Source organism: Oncorhynchus tshawytscha, linkage group LG05 (assembly GCF_018296145.1).
Source record: "Oncorhynchus tshawytscha isolate Ot180627B linkage group LG05, Otsh_v2.0, whole genome shotgun sequence".
Taxonomy (NCBI): Eukaryota; Metazoa; Chordata; class Actinopteri; order Salmoniformes; family Salmonidae; genus Oncorhynchus; species Oncorhynchus tshawytscha.
The window spans coordinates 29494691-29512063 of record NC_056433.1 but is presented as its reverse complement, the minus strand read 5'-3'; the positions used below and the strand labels follow the sequence as shown (position 1 = coordinate 29512063).

The window sequence follows — 17373 nt, the reverse complement described above, 5'->3', positions numbered from 1 at the left end:
TTTATATAAAAGTACACACGCAGCAAAGAGCGGTAGGGAGAGAGTGGACACACAAGCCGACCTCTGAAATATATTCATATAGTTAAATAGGGGAATAACGGGCCAATATCGGCATGTAAAACTGTATCGGTTACTGGAGAATGACGCCTCTTGCCGTGAAGTTTGCATTGACGCACCATATTTTTACATGAAGAGTAGTGTGAAAGTAGACCTTTGATCAGCGCCTTTGCTCAGGGGGAATGTTTTCTTGACGTGTGACACCTAATGTGCCTAATGAAGGTGTTGGCTCCCTGGTAATCCATTTAATCCAGTCTACAAAGTCACTTATCTCCTCTTCCATTATGCGCGTGCCAATTATCAGTCGTTTCTGTGTCCCGGTCACATCTCCAAAGGGCTCTCTCCCTCTATTTGGATAACTAGATCCGCGAGACACCCCCTCTTAAGCATCACTCCTCTCTTCAACAGTGTAGAAGGTGTGAAGACGTGCGTATCCGAACCAGTGCGACTCAGACACTGATTGATTTGGACAAACCTGCGTTGTAGATAATCGACTGACTTCAATTGGATAATGGATTAACGCGTCAGAGAACGCAAACAGGCTATTCTCAACTCCAGATGTCAATGTATTGGAAGAAAACACTCACCCATCCATAAGGAAGTGTACCCAACTATTTTAACCTAGTTGAATAAACCGTTCACCGGTGCGCACTGAGAGAGTGCGTGGTTGTGTGTGTCTTTTGTACTTATAGCCCAAGTTGGTCTGGTTAAATGGGGAGGCTTGAAGAACCTAGACATTGACCTAGACGCAACATATAGGCAGGCAGACAGACAGTGAAAGGAGAAATCAGTCGCTTTGAGAGTCTGAGTGGTCAGAGTTGCGTCGAAGTGCGGCAGAGGGATATGGATTGTGCGTCGGATGCCATCGGACATCAGCGCGCATCTCTATCAAGAGGAAGACTCTAAAGCTGTTGCTGCTGGTCGAATAGGTGACCTGCTCGTAAGGAAACAAGTTCTGGAAAAGAGAAGCTCGGATGAGGACAGAAAACAACGTTTCTCTCGCTACGTAAAGAATATACAAGTTAGGGATAAATTGGATAGATTGGGGACTTCAAATTACTTGTCAGTTGTCACTTCAATGGAGAAAATGATTCAAGTCGGGGGGAGATGTCTGACAATATTGATGATCTTTTTAGTACTTTTCGTTGGATTGGTGATGGGCTTTCCCACCAAACAGCACAACAAACTGCATAACGGAGTGTCTTTGGAGGTAAGCAAATGTATTTTCTTGATTATTTCCATCTACAAAGATTTGGCCAATTCCGTGCAATGCGTTCCAAATGTAACGAGTGAAATGTGATGCAAATTGTATTTAAATTAATTGAGCATATGTAAATGATTTAATACTTAATTAGTACAATATTTGAATATATTACAAACACATGTCTACGTGCAAATTACAGTATGAGTTCTTTTGGTGCCATCATGCCAATTATTTATTTAAGTCAAATTAATTGTGATAACTGAATTAGTTTCCAGAAAATAACTACTGCTCTCCTGCCAAAAACATTCTGCATTATCATTCACATCATTCAAAGGTTTACTTGATAGCAAACCATAATCACGGCATCACAGACAGACTTACAATGCTGTGCACTCATAGCAGACTGTCATTGCCCATTCCCTGTTCATGAACCAAAGGAAACTTGTTTCAATGAAGCTCTAGGGCCTTGGGGCAAAGTGTTCTGTGTTTCTCCATGTATAGTAAGGTATCTGAGCATCCAGAGAAGGTCAGCCTGAGCTAAGCAGCATAGCATTACACAGCAGCTACAATACATTCAAAGGCTGTATTCCCTTTGAACACACATACCTAGCTCACATCTGTAACCGGATCCAATAGGGGTATTTGTGCCGCTCATGGACGTGTGTGTATAGAGGGCTTGAAGGTCACCATGAACAGAATCAGATGTACGAATGAAAGAAAGGTGCAAACAGACAGATTCCAGATCTGTGTTATGAAGTCGTTCCTTTGTACTTTCTCTCCCCTGGCTCTCCTCCAGTGGGTGCCCTATTGATGTCCCAATGCCCATGGCCTATAACTGATGGATGATTCATGTCAGTTGGACGTCAAACAGCTAGGGAGAGAGGGAGTGAGAGACAGAGAGGAAGAGTGTGACTGGTGGTGCTGAATGCGCGTTTTGGGCACCAGCGAGTATGACCCTATGTCACCTTTCTTGGTGACCTGTTAGATGCCAGTGTAAGCGGATAGAGGAGGGGCTGGTTTGTACAGTAGAGGATTGAGAGGCACAATAACAAGGGCTTACATAACCAAGTGGGTTAAAAGGAACCCTCAGCAGCTCTCTCACACACTGGAATAAGGTCAGAGGTCAGGCTGGTTGATTGTTTATGTTGGCTCTTTACTGAGTTAATGTGGAATTTCCTGTTTTTGGTTTCCCCCTCATCATGGGGGGCAGAGGAGGGGTGTGAAGTGTGCGTGGCCTCATTCCCAAATATTGAGACCTGTTTGCTTTATTTATCTGTTCGGTTTCACCCCCCTCCCCTCCTTTCCTCTCTCCCTCTTTCAAGCACTTGTTTTTTCTTTTTTCTTTTCCACATTTTCAAAGAGGCGATCAAAGGACCCCATAGTTTATTGTTCTTCTGTAATGGTTAGAAAATGGCCAAGTGCAGAGGCCTTTGATATCTGTGGACACATAAATCAGGCCTGCCTGCCACACCACCCGCCCGCCCACCCGCCCCGCCTGCCTGCCTGCCTGCCACACCACCCGCCCACCCGCCTGCCTGCCCGCCTGCCTGCCTGCCTGCCACACCACCCACCCGCCCACCCGCCTGCCTGCCTGCCTGTTTTCCTTCTCTTCTGCTTCATCATCCATACAGTACTGTACATCCACCTCCCCTCCTTTCCTCTTCTGTCCCCGCTGAATGTGTGTCACAGACGACTACTAGGCCGGCCGGCCTAAATGGCTCCAGTGTCCCCCCAGCCACCCCCTACAAAGGACACTAAGCTTTGTTTCATGACGGAAGAGGAATTTAATGGTAATTCCTTTGTTGTGTGTCGGAAAGGCCAGGGCTCCCACTGCTGCACATCCATAGTGGCTCGTAAAGACAGACCGCATACCATCAACCAATAGGCCTTTGATCATCAGGGGAGCCCCTCTGCAGAGAGAGAGAGAGAGGAGAGAGAGAGAGGAGGAGGAGACTGAATACAGAATCCAGATGTGTAAAAAAGACAAGATGAGGAAGGTGTGAAAATATGTGGCCTTTCATGACTCCAATCTTAAAGTCTTGTCGGTGTATATCTTTGTGTGTCAGGAGTATCTTATGTGAGCTCCTTTAACTAGATCTAACTTCTGACAATACTTCTCTAGTCAGACCATGATACAAGTGGTAGAAACCATGCATTGAAGATCTTTTAATGCTAAGCCTCAGAGGGACCTGCCTAGACCCCAGGGGAAGCCTTTCTGATCCCCCTCTGCCTCTCTCTCTTTGTCAGAATCCTCTGTTTACTCTTTCTCATTCCCCTTTCTCTCTCCCCATCTTCCTCTCCCGTCCTCATGCTGTTTGACAGGGGTTACCTCTAAATGGTGGCCATGTGTTCTCATGGTTGGATCTGATCTGATGGACTTTTTTTATGGGACAATTGCAGCCACTGAAAAAGTATGGTCTGTTTTCGGCCCCATAACCACAATTGCTCAACCGTTTTGTCACGGCTCCAGATTTTTTTCCCCCTCATTGTTTTAAATGGCACCACATTTTCGACCGCAAACTGGCACGGCTCCAGACACTGAGGCCCCGTCAGATGTTTGGGCTATTTATTTATAGATGCTGGCTGAATTAAAAGCTTAGAGTAGTGGAAGTTACCCTTAGATCAGCTCACCCTCCCTGAATTCGAACTTTAACTGTTAGAGTGGAGAAACGTCAAACTGATCTTAGCTCAGAATTAGGGGAGAACTTCATCCTACTCTCTGATGAGCTTCAATTTAGAAAAAGACATTGACAGGTGTCTGATGGTTGGAATCTGACTGAGGAGGACCCCTACAACTTGTGTCTGTGTATAGCAGGTTGAGACACACAAGGCCAGCCTGCCCACCGTCCCAGGGGTCCCACGACTCCGAGTCTCTCTCATTAAAACTAGAGAATCTGGCACAGTCTCCTCTTTGTCAAAGGCCTGGATGCCAGGGCTTTGGCTGCTGTGGGAAAAAAGAGAAATGGATGGACTAGGGTGGGTTGGTTGGTTGGTAGGTTGGTTTGTTGGTTGGTTGGTTGGTTGGTTTGTTGGTTGGTTGGTTTGTTGCCCTCATGGTTTTCAGAACGGTCTAACAGCATGGACAGTGGAAACATGATAGTAACACGGTGGAAATGTTATAGGGGGTTGACAATGAAAACCCCAATGTTTTTAAGCTTTCATATAACAACCTGCTAAACTAAACTAGCAAGTTTAACCTATGTGGCTTTAAACCAGCCAGTAGCAAATGTACTGTGTGTTATTCATTTCATCCAAATCTTCAGAATGGTCCAGTCCACTGTGTTTCATCATGATGCTTAATTGAGGTCTCCTATCTTTTTACTCAGGCTCGTGCTCAGTCGCCCGCCAGTGGGGTCCATCGTGGACCGGAGGCCTTAGAGCAGCAGAACCAGGTCCAGAGCCTCCTCCCCCCTGACACGGAGCACCGCCACAAGAGGAGGTGGTCTCACTCTCAGCATCGATCCGTAGGGGTTCTGCCCCAGCCTGAGCCGGAGGAGGAGATTAAACCCTTCGTTCTGGACCTCAAGAACTTCCCAGAGCTCGCCAATGCAGACATCAGCTCTCAGAACCCCAACATCCAGGTGAGTGGTGATGATTATTGATTGGATATTTGAAAGAAATTCTCACTCTCAGAGATTTCTTTACAGAGATCTCTTTGCATTGTAGGGCGGGAAACTCATCCTATACCAATGTGTGGCAGAGTGCCCACTTGGTTAGGCAGTATAGAGATCGGTTACCTTCATTCATTTCTATGGTGTTGATTTTCTCTGTGGCATGATGAGTGGGATATTTCATAAAATGTCAGAAGAAGGACAACTCAGCTCCACATCACATAAATCTACCTCTAGTAGAAAATCTGCTTCATTCCTCCCATTTCCTGTGATTTCTCAAGCGATTAGCCTCAATGTCTTCAGCATGCCCTTCCATTCAACTCATCTCAATCTCACAGTAGTTGGTTACATCTTCTGGTTGATTCCAGGATGTGGTTAGCTGGAGCTGCATGTAATGACCTCAGGCTGGCTCTGCCCTCTACTGGGGATGGAAGTTCCTCACTATAGCCCCCCAGTTGCCTGGTCCTGACATCCTCTACTATATAGACTGTGGCCCAAATAGCACCCTATTCCCTGGGGCTCAAAAGTAGTGCACTATATAGAGAATTAGGCTGCCAATTGGAGCTTTAACATACAGGATGAGTCTTACAGTAGTCACCTACCAGTCTAATGAGTAGTCACCCACCAGTCTAATGAGTAGTCATCGACCAGTCTAATGAGCAGTCACCCACCAGTCTAATGAGTAGTCATCTACCAGTCTAATGAGGAGTCACCCACCAGTCTAATGAGGAGTCACCCACCAGTCTAATGAGGAGTCACCCACCAGTCTAATGAGGAGTCACCCACCAGTCTAATGAGGAGTCACCCACCAGTCTAATGAGGAGTCACCCACCAGTCTAATGAGGAGTCACCCACCAGTCTAATGAGGAGTCACCCACCAGTCTAATGAGGAGTCACCCACCAGTCTAATGAGGAGTCACCCACCAGTCTAATGAGGAGTCACCCACCAGTCTAATGAGGAGTCACCCACCAGTCTAATGAGGAGTCACCCATCAGTCTAATGAGTAGTCAGCCACCAGTCTAATGAGTAGTCACCCACCAGTCTAATGAGTAGTCACCCACCAGTCTAATGAGGAGTCACCCACCAGTCTAATGAGGAGTCACCCACCAGTCTAATGAGGAGTCACCCACCAGTCTAATGAGGAGTCACCCACCAGTCTAATGAGGAGTCACCCACCAGTCTAATGAGGAGTCACCCACCAGTCATCTCTCCAATGAGGAGAGTCACCCACCAGTCTAATGAGGAGTCACCCACCAGTCTAATGAGGAGTCACCCACCAGTCTAATGAGGAGTCACCCACCAGTCTAATGAGGAGTCACCCACCAGTCTAATGAGGAGTCACCCACCAGTCTAATGAGGAGTCACCCATCAGTCTAATGAGTAGTCAGCCACCAGTCTAATGAGTAGTCACCCACCAGTCTAATGAGTAGTCACCCACCAGTCTAATGAGGAGTCACCCACCAGTCTAATGAGGAGTCACCCACCAGTCTAATGAGGAGTCACCTACCAGTCTAATGAGTAGTCACCTACCAGTCTAATGAGGAGTCACCCACCAGTCTAATGAGGAGTCACCCACCAGTCTAATGAGGAGTCACCCACCAGTCTAATGAGGAGTCACCTACCAGTCTAATGAGGAGTCACCTACCAGTCTAATGAGGAGTCACCTACCAGTCTAATAAGGAGTCACCTACCAGTCTAATGAGGAGTCACCTACCAGTCTAATGAGGAGTCACCTACCAGTCTAATGAGGAGTCACCTTCCAGTCTAATGAGGAGTCACCCACTAGTCTAATGAGGAGTCACCTACCAGTCTAATGAGGAGTCACCTTCCAGTCTAATGAGGAGTCATCTACCAGTCTAATGAGGAGTCACCTACCAGTCTAATGAGGAGTCACCCACCAGTCTAATGAGGAGTTAAAATCATAACAAATGCTTAGGAAGTAGGATCATCTGATTGAGTGCTCAATGCATATCTCGTTTCTGCCTGGCCAAGTCAGAGCTTTAAATTAGGCAGGTCAGTTTCCCTGGTACTTCTGGAGGTTGGGATTATTTCCGAGGAGTCTGCTCAGTCATATCTTGGTTTCATTGTGGCTTTCGAATACACCCGCTTTATATAATTTAAAGAGCTTGTCTTTTTTTTTAAATGTTATTTATTTATTTATTTTGTACAGACTTTGTGTGCCCGAATACACCAGAGTGTGTAGAGGTTGCCAGTTTAGCATGCGCAGACCTTTGATACCAAGCTTGCACGTTTTGTAATAACATTTACTAACACCCTCTTTCCTCTCAACCTGTCCCAGGTGACCATTGAGGTGGTGGATGACCCTAACATAGAAGTGGAGATGGATCTGGTAACGGACAAGGACTGGATCCCTCCTTCCTCCCCTTCTACTGTAGACTGGCTGGGTGGTAAGAAGCTGTTCTGGCCCCTGTTCTGGGGCTACACAGATGCTGACTCCAGTGAGGATGGAACTGGCCGCTCAGGGCTGGAGGAGACTGAAGAGGAGGAGGACGACGATTACCTGTTGGAGTATGGTAGTGAGGAGCCCCTCCCAAGTGGAGTGGGGGGAGACTGGGACAGTCGCTGGAACGAGGGTTGGGACGCCACTCATAGCTACTATGGTGAGGCTTCTTGTCTTCGCTAAGGCTGAGATTACACGGGCAGCCAAATTCGGATCTTTTGCCAATAATAGTTTTTTTTTACCAATCAGATCAGATCTTTTGCCATTAATTGGGGAAAATAACAGAATTGGGGTGCCTGTGTAAACTCCTAAGTGGCACAGTGTCTGTCTAGATGTCACACCAGCCATCTTAGTTAACACCTAACTTGGGATCACTTTGAGTACAGTAGAGTCAACATTTCTCTACATGCCAGTAGCAACTGATAATCTAGGCAATCATTTTGGCTTCCAGGCAACGGTTCTGGACCAAAGTCTTTCCAAAAATCGTTCTAATTGGAAAAACTTTCATCTTTGATCCACTGGTCTTTGGCATGCCTTGTCTGAGACTAGTTGATAAAATGGCATCCAAAAGTTGAGGATGTTTTGAAATGGTGGGAGATAAAATGGTGGGAGAGAAAGAGAAACAAAGAGATTTATAGGAAGTTAATGTAGAAAAGTGGTACAATATAGACAGATAGAACACAGAATTGAGAGAGATAGAGAGACCGAAGTATTGACTGAGCATGCGAGCAAGAGAGCTCTCCACTCTGCAAGCACTCGACCGTCAGGCCCATTGTGGAGCCCAAGCCTTTGAAGTGGACACTGGGTCCCAGCTCGCAGCTCACTGTGGAGGCCTGCTGTCTTTTGAAGATGGGCCCGATGCACTCGCTAATGGCAGCGTGAGCCTGTTCCCCCTGACAGACAAAACAGCTCACTGCTTGTGAACAATTAGAGGGCAGATTGGGAAGAGGGGATGACAGGGGCCATTCGGCTGGGTCTTTCATCCCCCCTCCGGGACCCCAGGCCCCCAGACCCTGGCTCGGCCCTCTGCCCTGGGCCCTAGGCGGCAAGGCCTTTTGAGACAGTTCAAGAATTCGGGGCTTTCAGGGCTGTGCAGAACATTTACTCCTCTATTGTTTTTTGTTTCTCTTAATTCTCCTCAGTCTGTTTTCTCCTTCTGCATGGTGGGAAAAGAGCACCATGCCTTCTGGTTGCACAGGCAGATAGCTTTATTCAGCCCCGCAGAGCAGAGCCAATGAAAAGAGAAGGGAAGAGTATGGATGTGGAAACTTTAAAGGAATGGAAAAGACAGTGGGATGAGAGAATCCGGCCTCGGAGGATAGGCAGAGAGGGGTTACAACTTCGTAGTTTGATGAATGTTTACGTTGATAGTGCACAGGCAGAGGAGCTCCCTGTTTAATTCTAAGTCACTCATTTTAGCCAGTGTGCCCTTTGCCTCTACCCTTCAGATCAGACAAAGGGATTGGTTTCAGACAAAAGAGACGGACTGTTAACTCTGGCAATTGCTCTTAACCTCAAACCTCAATGAACCAAAACACAGTACATTCCGATAACATAGTCAGTTGAACAATTTCACTGAGTATAGGATGTGTATGTGCATGTGCATCTGGCTTGAACGTTGCTAAATGAGGTGTATGTTGGTTAGGAACAAGGCGACCATGTCTATTAAGTGGTCAGATATAAAATAAGATTCTAGTGAATATAAAGTATGTATGCCAGACTAGCGTAATGTAACGTTGGGGCTTCCCTTCTGTAATTAAAATGCTCCTGTACTGAGAAGAGTCTATTCCTGTGTTCTGGCCACATGGTGAGCTGGCAGCGCCACAAAGGCCCAAGCTGCACCACCAACAAAGCTGCCATTTCTGCGCCCACCTCATCTTGTCTGTAATCGAGGGCGGACATGTTTTCGGTATCATTAACACCAGACTCAAACCTCTCAGAAGCAGATGGAGAACTTCAGCCTCATTGCGGAGACTTGTCTCTAATTTGGCAGAGTCTACATTACAGGACTATGGGGCTGGGAGAAGGTTAGACCCGAGGAAAATTATACTGTTGCCTGAGATAGAAAACTTATATACAGGCCTTGTTATGGCTTAGCTATAATAGCAAATATTAACATTTAGTCAATAGATTTTTTTTGCAGATAATATTATTTTAGAAAAACTGCTAATTAAGGGGTCTTTGAGAGGGAAACGCTACTCCTGTGTAAGAGTCTACAGTATGCTCCGGCTTATACTTCGGTTCAGGAAAGGCATCTAAACCTAATCTAGCATTCTTTCCCAGCAGCACTATTTACTATGCAGAGTTTTCCTTCGTGCCCACTCCTAATCAATCCTTTCAAGTTGTTGTTTTCCTTTTCCGTGATAGCTTGTTAAATGTATGTGGTGAACAAACCAAATGCTTTTAATGGGAGTTCTACACAGTTACGGAACCTAGTTAGGGAACCCTACAGCTGGGAGAGGAATTCAACTCTCTCTGATTAGAGAGTGAGCATTAGGGGGATTCTAGGGGTGTGTAGTTGTGGTTCCTACACATCCGTTATGGAAGGCGTGAGATACTAGCTTACTGTGACCAGACAGAAGTTTTGCTAGCTAAACCAAAGGTGAAACAAAGACAAGTATTAGTCTGGTCCCAGGCTAATGAGTTACAGTTACCCCACAACATGGAAACCACTATGTAAATCCAGATCCTTATCCTTAATGAGTTTCAGTTTTGTTGTTTTGTCTCCCCCCGTACAGAGGAGGGGACGGAGGAGTGGAGTGCCTGGTCTCTGTGCTCAGTCACCTGTGGTCATGGAGAGAGGAAGAGGACACGGTCCTGTGGTTACAGCTGCACCCTGACAGAGGCCACCAAATGTGACATGGAGCCTTGTCCAGGTGAACTTCACACACAACGTTTATTCTAGATTCCGGTCACCAACTCCTAGTCCTGAGCCACAGGATGTACAGGCTTTTGCTCCAGCCCAGCACTTACACACCCAATTCAGCTAATTTAAGTTAGTTGGTCAACTAGTCGATTAGCTGAATCATCTGTGAATGTGAGCTAGAGACGTGATCTAACTAAATGGTACCATTCCTGTCTCTGCAGACGCTGTCAACACAGTGGCTGAACCTTTCCCCTTCGAGATGGAGAACGGCACTGAACCGTTTGGCACAGGTATGTCGAATCAATGTACACTTGGCAAATAGGTTAGTCAAACTAGCAAACATGGGCAGTTAGAATGCACCTACTAATCGAATTACATCTAACATGGTCTCTCTCTCCTCTCCCTCTAGATGTGGACACCTGTGAGAAGTGGCTGAACTGTAAGAGTGACTTCCTCCAGAGATACCTCAACCAGGTCCTTTCAGAACTACCCAGCTGCCCCTGTGCCTACCCCTCGGCCGCCGCCTACACCGTGGTCAGCGCTTTCGACGAGGGACACGACCGGACCTTCCGTTGGCATGACGCCAGTGGCCCTAAAGAACGCCTGGACATCTACAAACCCTCTGCGAGGACTTGCATCCGCTCGGCCCTCTCCAGCGATGTCGCTACACTCGGCGCCCAGCACTGTTGCTACGACGACCGTGGCTGTCTGATCACACGGGGTAAGGGTGCAGGAACGCCCAACCTGATCAGCACGGATTTCTCCCCGGAGCTCCACTTCAAGGTGGACGTGCTTCCCTGGATCCTGTGTAAAGGGGACTGGAGCCGCTTCCACGCGGTGCGGCCGCCCAACAACGGCCTGGTCTGCCCGGAGAACCCCCACCATGACGTGTTCATGAACGAGCTGGAGGAGGCCCGGGAATACTGAGAACACACACAGCAGCCAAAACTACACTACCCAGAATTCACCCGTACAGTGGGGCCCAATCCTAACTTGAGAAGGGAGTGCGTGTAGGACTGTTTTGCATAGCTTTTTGCATTTTGCATATAAGGAGGTATGGCGGTTGCAAGGTTGAGGTGCAAGTTGATTTCAAGTTAGGATTTGGCACATTAAACACCCTGTGACCAGACCCAACAGAACAGAACTGAACTTCATTGAACTGAATAACAACTAAAAAGACGCAGTCCTGTCAATGCTTGCCGACGTGTTTCGCATCCAGCATGGTACCAAGCTCTCTGTCTCTCTCTCACGCTGTCTGTCCATGACATTGTCGTCTAGCCTGTTGGTGGCTTGTTGTAGGTGTTGTGGCTCTGTGTGACTGACGAAAGCAACATGAACATCCCAAATGTACTTCCTGATTTGATTTTGCTGTGTGAGATGTTTGATACTGTAGTAAGTCTTGTTTTGAAAAGGGGATTGTGGAATGTGTCATGCCCAACACATGAATATAGTCATAACTATGCTGCTATGAGAAGATGAAGTTAAATAGGTACTGGAGGGGGATATATGATTGAACAAACATGAATTTGCTGAAAGGTTATTCTTAAAAAATATAATCTAAAGCTTAGGAGAGAATTTGGTCTAAAGAAAGAAGTTTACAAGCACGAACAACCACACCCAGCACCTCATGCTCATTCTTGATAACATGCCAACAGAACAACTTCTTAGAAGCTTGGAGGTGGAGACAGTCTTCTGGTCTGGACTGAACTTCTCGTCCTCTGTTTCAACAATGACAGTTTGAGAACCTTCAATCATGGATGTTTCTACAGTTTTCTCAGGGGGACTCATATTGTTAGAGATTATAGCCCATATGTACCTCAACAGTGGAGCAGCATTGGGAACCACTACTTCAGAGTGCACTTCAGAGTGCACCTCGGACTGTACTTCAGAGCGCACATTAAAGATGAGAATGGTACGTGTTACGGAAACGAAAAAGTTGGATCTACAGTGTAAATGGATGAAGAGCGGATAAATACAGTATTAATTCAGATAAAGTTATGAAATGATGCTCTTTGTGCGGTTTTTGGCAAGCCATTTTTTCTGTCAATGTAATTAAAGTTGAATAGCTGTTCTATTCCATTGCGATATGTTGCATTGTTTTTGCAAAGACTTCATAGGAGTGGGAACTGTTGGCTTGAAGTCTTAACATTTATGCTCCAAACCTCTTTCAGGAATTCAGTTTTTTTTTTATGTGTGCAAACATGCATTACATTTTGAAATCACATGTTGTTGTTTTTTTTAAGGAAGGCACTTTATTTAAGGTATATATATATATATATATATACAAACGATGGCATGTATGAAAATCAAATGTTTATATGTTATAATGTTATAATTGTGAAAGGGTAACTTGCCAGAAATGCTGCATTGTCCATTTGTAAAGTGTATTATCATGTGAGTTTCTGTTTAAAAGCATGGTTGATATTTTGTGATTTCTTAAACTAGTATAACTATACTCATAGAAAAAAGGTGCTATCTAGAACCTAAAAGGGTTCTTTGGCTGTCCCCTTAGGAGAACTCTTAGAATAACACTTGTTCGTTCCAGGTAGAATCCTTTTGGTTCCAAGTTGAACGGTTTTGGGTTCCATATAGAACCTTTTCAACAGAGGGTTCTACATGGAACCCAAAATGGTTCTACCTGGAACAAAAAAGGGTTTTACCTGGAGCCAAAAAGGGTTGTCCTATGGGGACAGCTGAAGAACCCTTTTGTAACCCTTTTGTCTAAGAGTGTACCATATTGTCTTGTACAGTATTTATTGTCCGTTTTTTTAAGTCTGCTAAAGCTTTGAAATGACTCTACTAAAACCCACATGGTGCACTACTAGGGTTGCAAAATTCACAACATTCACTTTCCCAAAATACCCAGGTAAAGAAAATCCTGGCTGGAATATTTGTGGAATCAGCAGGGCATAACCTGCGAGGGAATCATCCAACCTGGAGTTCTTCAACTGGGATTTCTGGAAAACTCCTGGAATTGTTTCGGGAAAGGTTCTGGAATCTTTAAAATCTACTTCGGACTGAGACACTCTGACTCCATGGTGACGTCAGAAGGGAAACGACCTGCCTCACATGATATGACCACTCCAACAGCAACTCCATCAAGTGTCTGTATCATTTTATCATTTTATTGTACTTCTGTGCTATGAAAATATGTTGTGACAAATACAATGAGGAATATAAAGACGTTTGCATTGATTGTCTGGCTCATAATTGTCCTTGTTCTGTCCTTCTGTATACTATCAGGTGTCTTTGAAATCTGCGTAGTTTCTCTGTGTAGTTGACTTCCTCATCATACACAAAGCCACAACTCATCTACTAGATTTCAAAACACAGTAAAGCATAAGAAAAGTTGGCCGCAAATCTTTCTTTCTAGAGGTGCTTAAGTTTACTGATGTTTTGGCCCAAGGTCTTCATCAAAAAAGGCTGTTCACTACCCCCCCAAAAAAGTTGAGATCGGTGAACTTTTAACGGCCCTGTGTTTTACTCAGTAGTATCACTTCCAAATTGAACGTTTTCACAAGAACCTGATCTGTGGAGCATGCCCTCTCTCTCTCCCAGGGTCTCGGGCAGGCAGAGAAGAAGAGAAGCTGACTGCGTTTTGATGTCTTTGTTTTTCCACTTGCTGTGCCTTAACCAGGGTCGTCCAGGCATGGCCTGCTGACTGATCTTACAAGGCTGAACCCCAGCCTCCGCATGTGTGGAGCAATCTGCTTTCACTTGGAGACCAAACGGCCTGAAACGTTATACATTTTAGGACAGGCAGAATGTTTTGTTTTTTTACATGTTGGTTATTCTCGGAGCGAGCTCGTCTATGTTCTGTTGGCTGCAAACAAAAAGGCAGGATCAAAGAGGCTTTTGTCTGTCGTTGTTGATTTTGTCAGTAAGTGGGGGATTGGAGAATGATTGAGTAGACCATTGAGGTGAGTTCTATTCTCCACCTCCAAATCCTGAACTTGAGCTGCAAGACACGAAGCAACATTGGCTCATGAATGCATCTTTATTATGTAGTTCAATGATCCTCTTTGGAAACAAAATGAAACGTTAGTTCTGTGCCACATTTCGTCGTGACTATTGACTCTATACTGAAATGATGAGAAGCAGGGTTGAACTTTGCACCCTGATTCAATCACATATGGATGAAGAGTGCTCGGACTGGTTACGTTATTATATTACCGTAGTGAAACACCATGCATCAACAGAATCACACTCAATTTGCTTCGTCGACTGTGTTCTCCAGATGGCATCAATTTGTTTTCAAAGTCCAACCCAGATTTTGGAGAAGCCAGAGTTAATAACGGAACAAACGCTTCTTAGACCAAAACATGATGACCTATTAATTACTATAGAAATCACAGGAACCTCGTTCTCTTTCTTATTGACACAAGGAAGTATCAAGTGCAGGGATGATAATGTGGTTTCGCTTGCTATAGGGTGAGGAAGGCACATCACATCCGCATTGATTTTTGATTCTATAACTCACAGATGGCAACATAGACAACAATCTCATCTGTTTTCTGGGTTGTTCTCGGTTCTCTAATCTGTACATAATCATGTCTGTCCGTAACTCCGTATACTCTTACAGGGGGGTTAAATAATGGAGATTCAGAGGTCAGGGCAGTGCAGATCCATAGGCGTATCATTCCTTCTCAAAAGGAAGGTACAGTCTTGAACTTTCTGTTACGCCTACTTTTTTGTCTGTCGAGTGTACCTCAAGTACACATTATTTCTTTTATTTAACCATTTTTAGATTCTCTTAATTCCTATAGGTCCTCACCATAATTCATAGCATAGCATTTTCTCCTGCCTCTCTGTCCCCTGTAAGAAAGGAGAACACCAGAGGAACACTGATACTTCTAGAACGGAACATTATTTTGCTCATGGGTCCGGGTGGCAATTGAGTCTATACTGATTTGAAATATGTATACTTAAAAGCAGGAAAAGAGTAAGAAAGAAACACCAGTGTTGGTTTGCTCATTCACACAAATGCAGGACTGGTTAATAAGGAGTTGATGGTGTGTGTGTGTGTGTGTGTGTTCTACAGTTATATTGTTCCAAGTTTCTAAATTCAATCAGTCAACTTTAATTTAGCCCTTTCTATGGCAGCAGTTGTCACAAAGTGTATTACAGATACCTAACGTAAAACCCTAAACAGAAAGTAATGCAGAGGCAGAAGCACAGTGGCTAGAAAAAACACCATAGAAGCAGGAACCTAGAAAGAAATCTAGAGAGGAACCAGGCTCCGAGGAGTTGCGAGTCCCTTTCCGGCTGTACCCAAAATTGGTATGTGAAAGTTTGCACACATATCAATGCAGTATGTGAAGATTTGTATGTATTTGAGTTGCCGGTAGAATCATTTAACTATAAAGAAATCTGTGTTAGATAGCGTTTTACAGTTAGTTCTAGTTCTAAGTTGACTAAAGATGAGCTGTCTGTGGAATGCATCCAGACAGATGCTGACCACGTTTGTTCTCTGAATAATAGATAAATATCCACAGATGTGAAGACAGAACAGAGAAGAAGACATGGCTTCAAATACTCTTTGAAATCATTTCAAATACTTGATCTGTGCTTGACTGAGGTTGCCTGGTTTAATGGACCAATAGAATAGTCCCACAGGTGTAATCCCTGCCCATCTGGCACTTTAGGCAGGCTTAAACAAATGCACAACGTATTTGAACGATTTTGAATAGTATTTGAACCCAGGTCTACAGAGAAGGAGAAAGAAAATGCTCAAGGAAAGAGCATAAAAAGGATTGGAGACATTTTTGGGACTGACTAAAAATGTTATCTGAAATCTTGAATCATGCAAGAAAGAGGTGTTTTTCAATGAGCTGCATATATTTGCTCAACTCAACATGAGCGCGACACGCACATCATCTCACGGCATGGTTCTATCATTTCCATATTTCACCAAAACACAGATGTTCATAACAGAACTAGACATTCGTTTATGGATCTTGAGTTCAGAATACACAATTCACTATGCAGTTGCTGTACACTGTAATGCAATCTTACAATACCACGCATGATAAATCCTTGTGAAGCAAAGGGTGGACGAAGAATAAGGGGGAATAGAAAAGGCTACTAGTAAAAGCAACGTTACAGTAGGTGAGGCATCGGAGAGGAAGCTGTGCAGATGGATGACGTGAAAGTATATGGATGCAGTCTTAGTCATGGCTGGCCAGGCCCAGAGCCAGGACTTGGTGGTTACGCTCCTGTTAACTCTGCTAGGCTGACAGGAATATGAGATTTCCTCAGCATGTTAAGTGCACCGCAGTGGACCAGGACCGGCATATAGTGGACTAAGTTCTCCACCACTACACTCCCTATATCCCCAACAGAATCCCCAGCCCCCAACACACACTGTGGCCCGCCTATATGAGAGTAGTACACAGGACACACACGCGCGCGCGTGCGCGCGCACACACACACACACACACACACACACACACACACACACACACACACACACACACACACACACACACACACACACACACACACACACACACACACACACACACACACACACACACACACACACACACACACACACACACACACAAATACAGATCAATTACTAGAACTGACGCCATTGGAGACTGTCATACAGAAGTGATCTACTCCAGCTAATATGTAACCCCAGGAGACCTGTAAACATCTGTGTGCCTCTGAGGCGGTCACATGCTTTCTTTCTTGTGAGCAGTGATTTATGATTTACATGCATTTAACAAACAAACATATCAACGCACACCGTCAATCAAAGGTACACAGAAAGACAGGAAACAGGGGTTGTTTTTTAAAATAAAAATGGTTCACATCCCTTTTAACCTGCATGTTGTTAGAATGTTGTAGTTGAGTATGTGTGAGGTCTCTCTTGTGGTCACATTTACAACAGACAGAGTTGGTAGATGATTGCACATGGTCTCTGATGCAATGTACCATCTCCTGCCATTGTGCTCTTGGGCAAGGCACTTAACCCCCCACAATTGCTCTCCATCCAGGGGCACTGCACTGCTGCTGATCCTGTGCCTCTCAACGTGTGTCCTTTCTAACCAATGGATAATACAGTTGTATTCTATTCCATGTATTCTATGAGTTCTGGAGAAGTTGGTAAAGCAATTGTGGTTGACATTGACATACCTACATAGTGGCATTACTTCCTACAGTGGC

General features: G+C 44.9%; 1 protein-coding gene across 1 annotated transcript; it reads left to right on the top strand.

Annotated features, from left to right (window-relative positions):
* The first annotated feature begins 116 nt into the window (after positions 1 to 116).
* On the top strand, positions 117 to 13396 carry LOC112250456 (isthmin-2). Its single transcript, XM_024420624.2, has 6 exons — positions 117 to 1267; positions 4588 to 4842; positions 7173 to 7494; positions 10073 to 10210; positions 10422 to 10490; positions 10610 to 13396. Exons 1-6 carry the CDS (start codon positions 917 to 919, stop codon positions 11125 to 11127), a joined length of 1653 nt encoding a protein of 550 aa, XP_024276392.1. The 5' UTR covers positions 117 to 916; the 3' UTR covers positions 11128 to 13396.
* The last annotated feature ends 3977 nt before the right edge of the window (positions 13397 to 17373 follow it).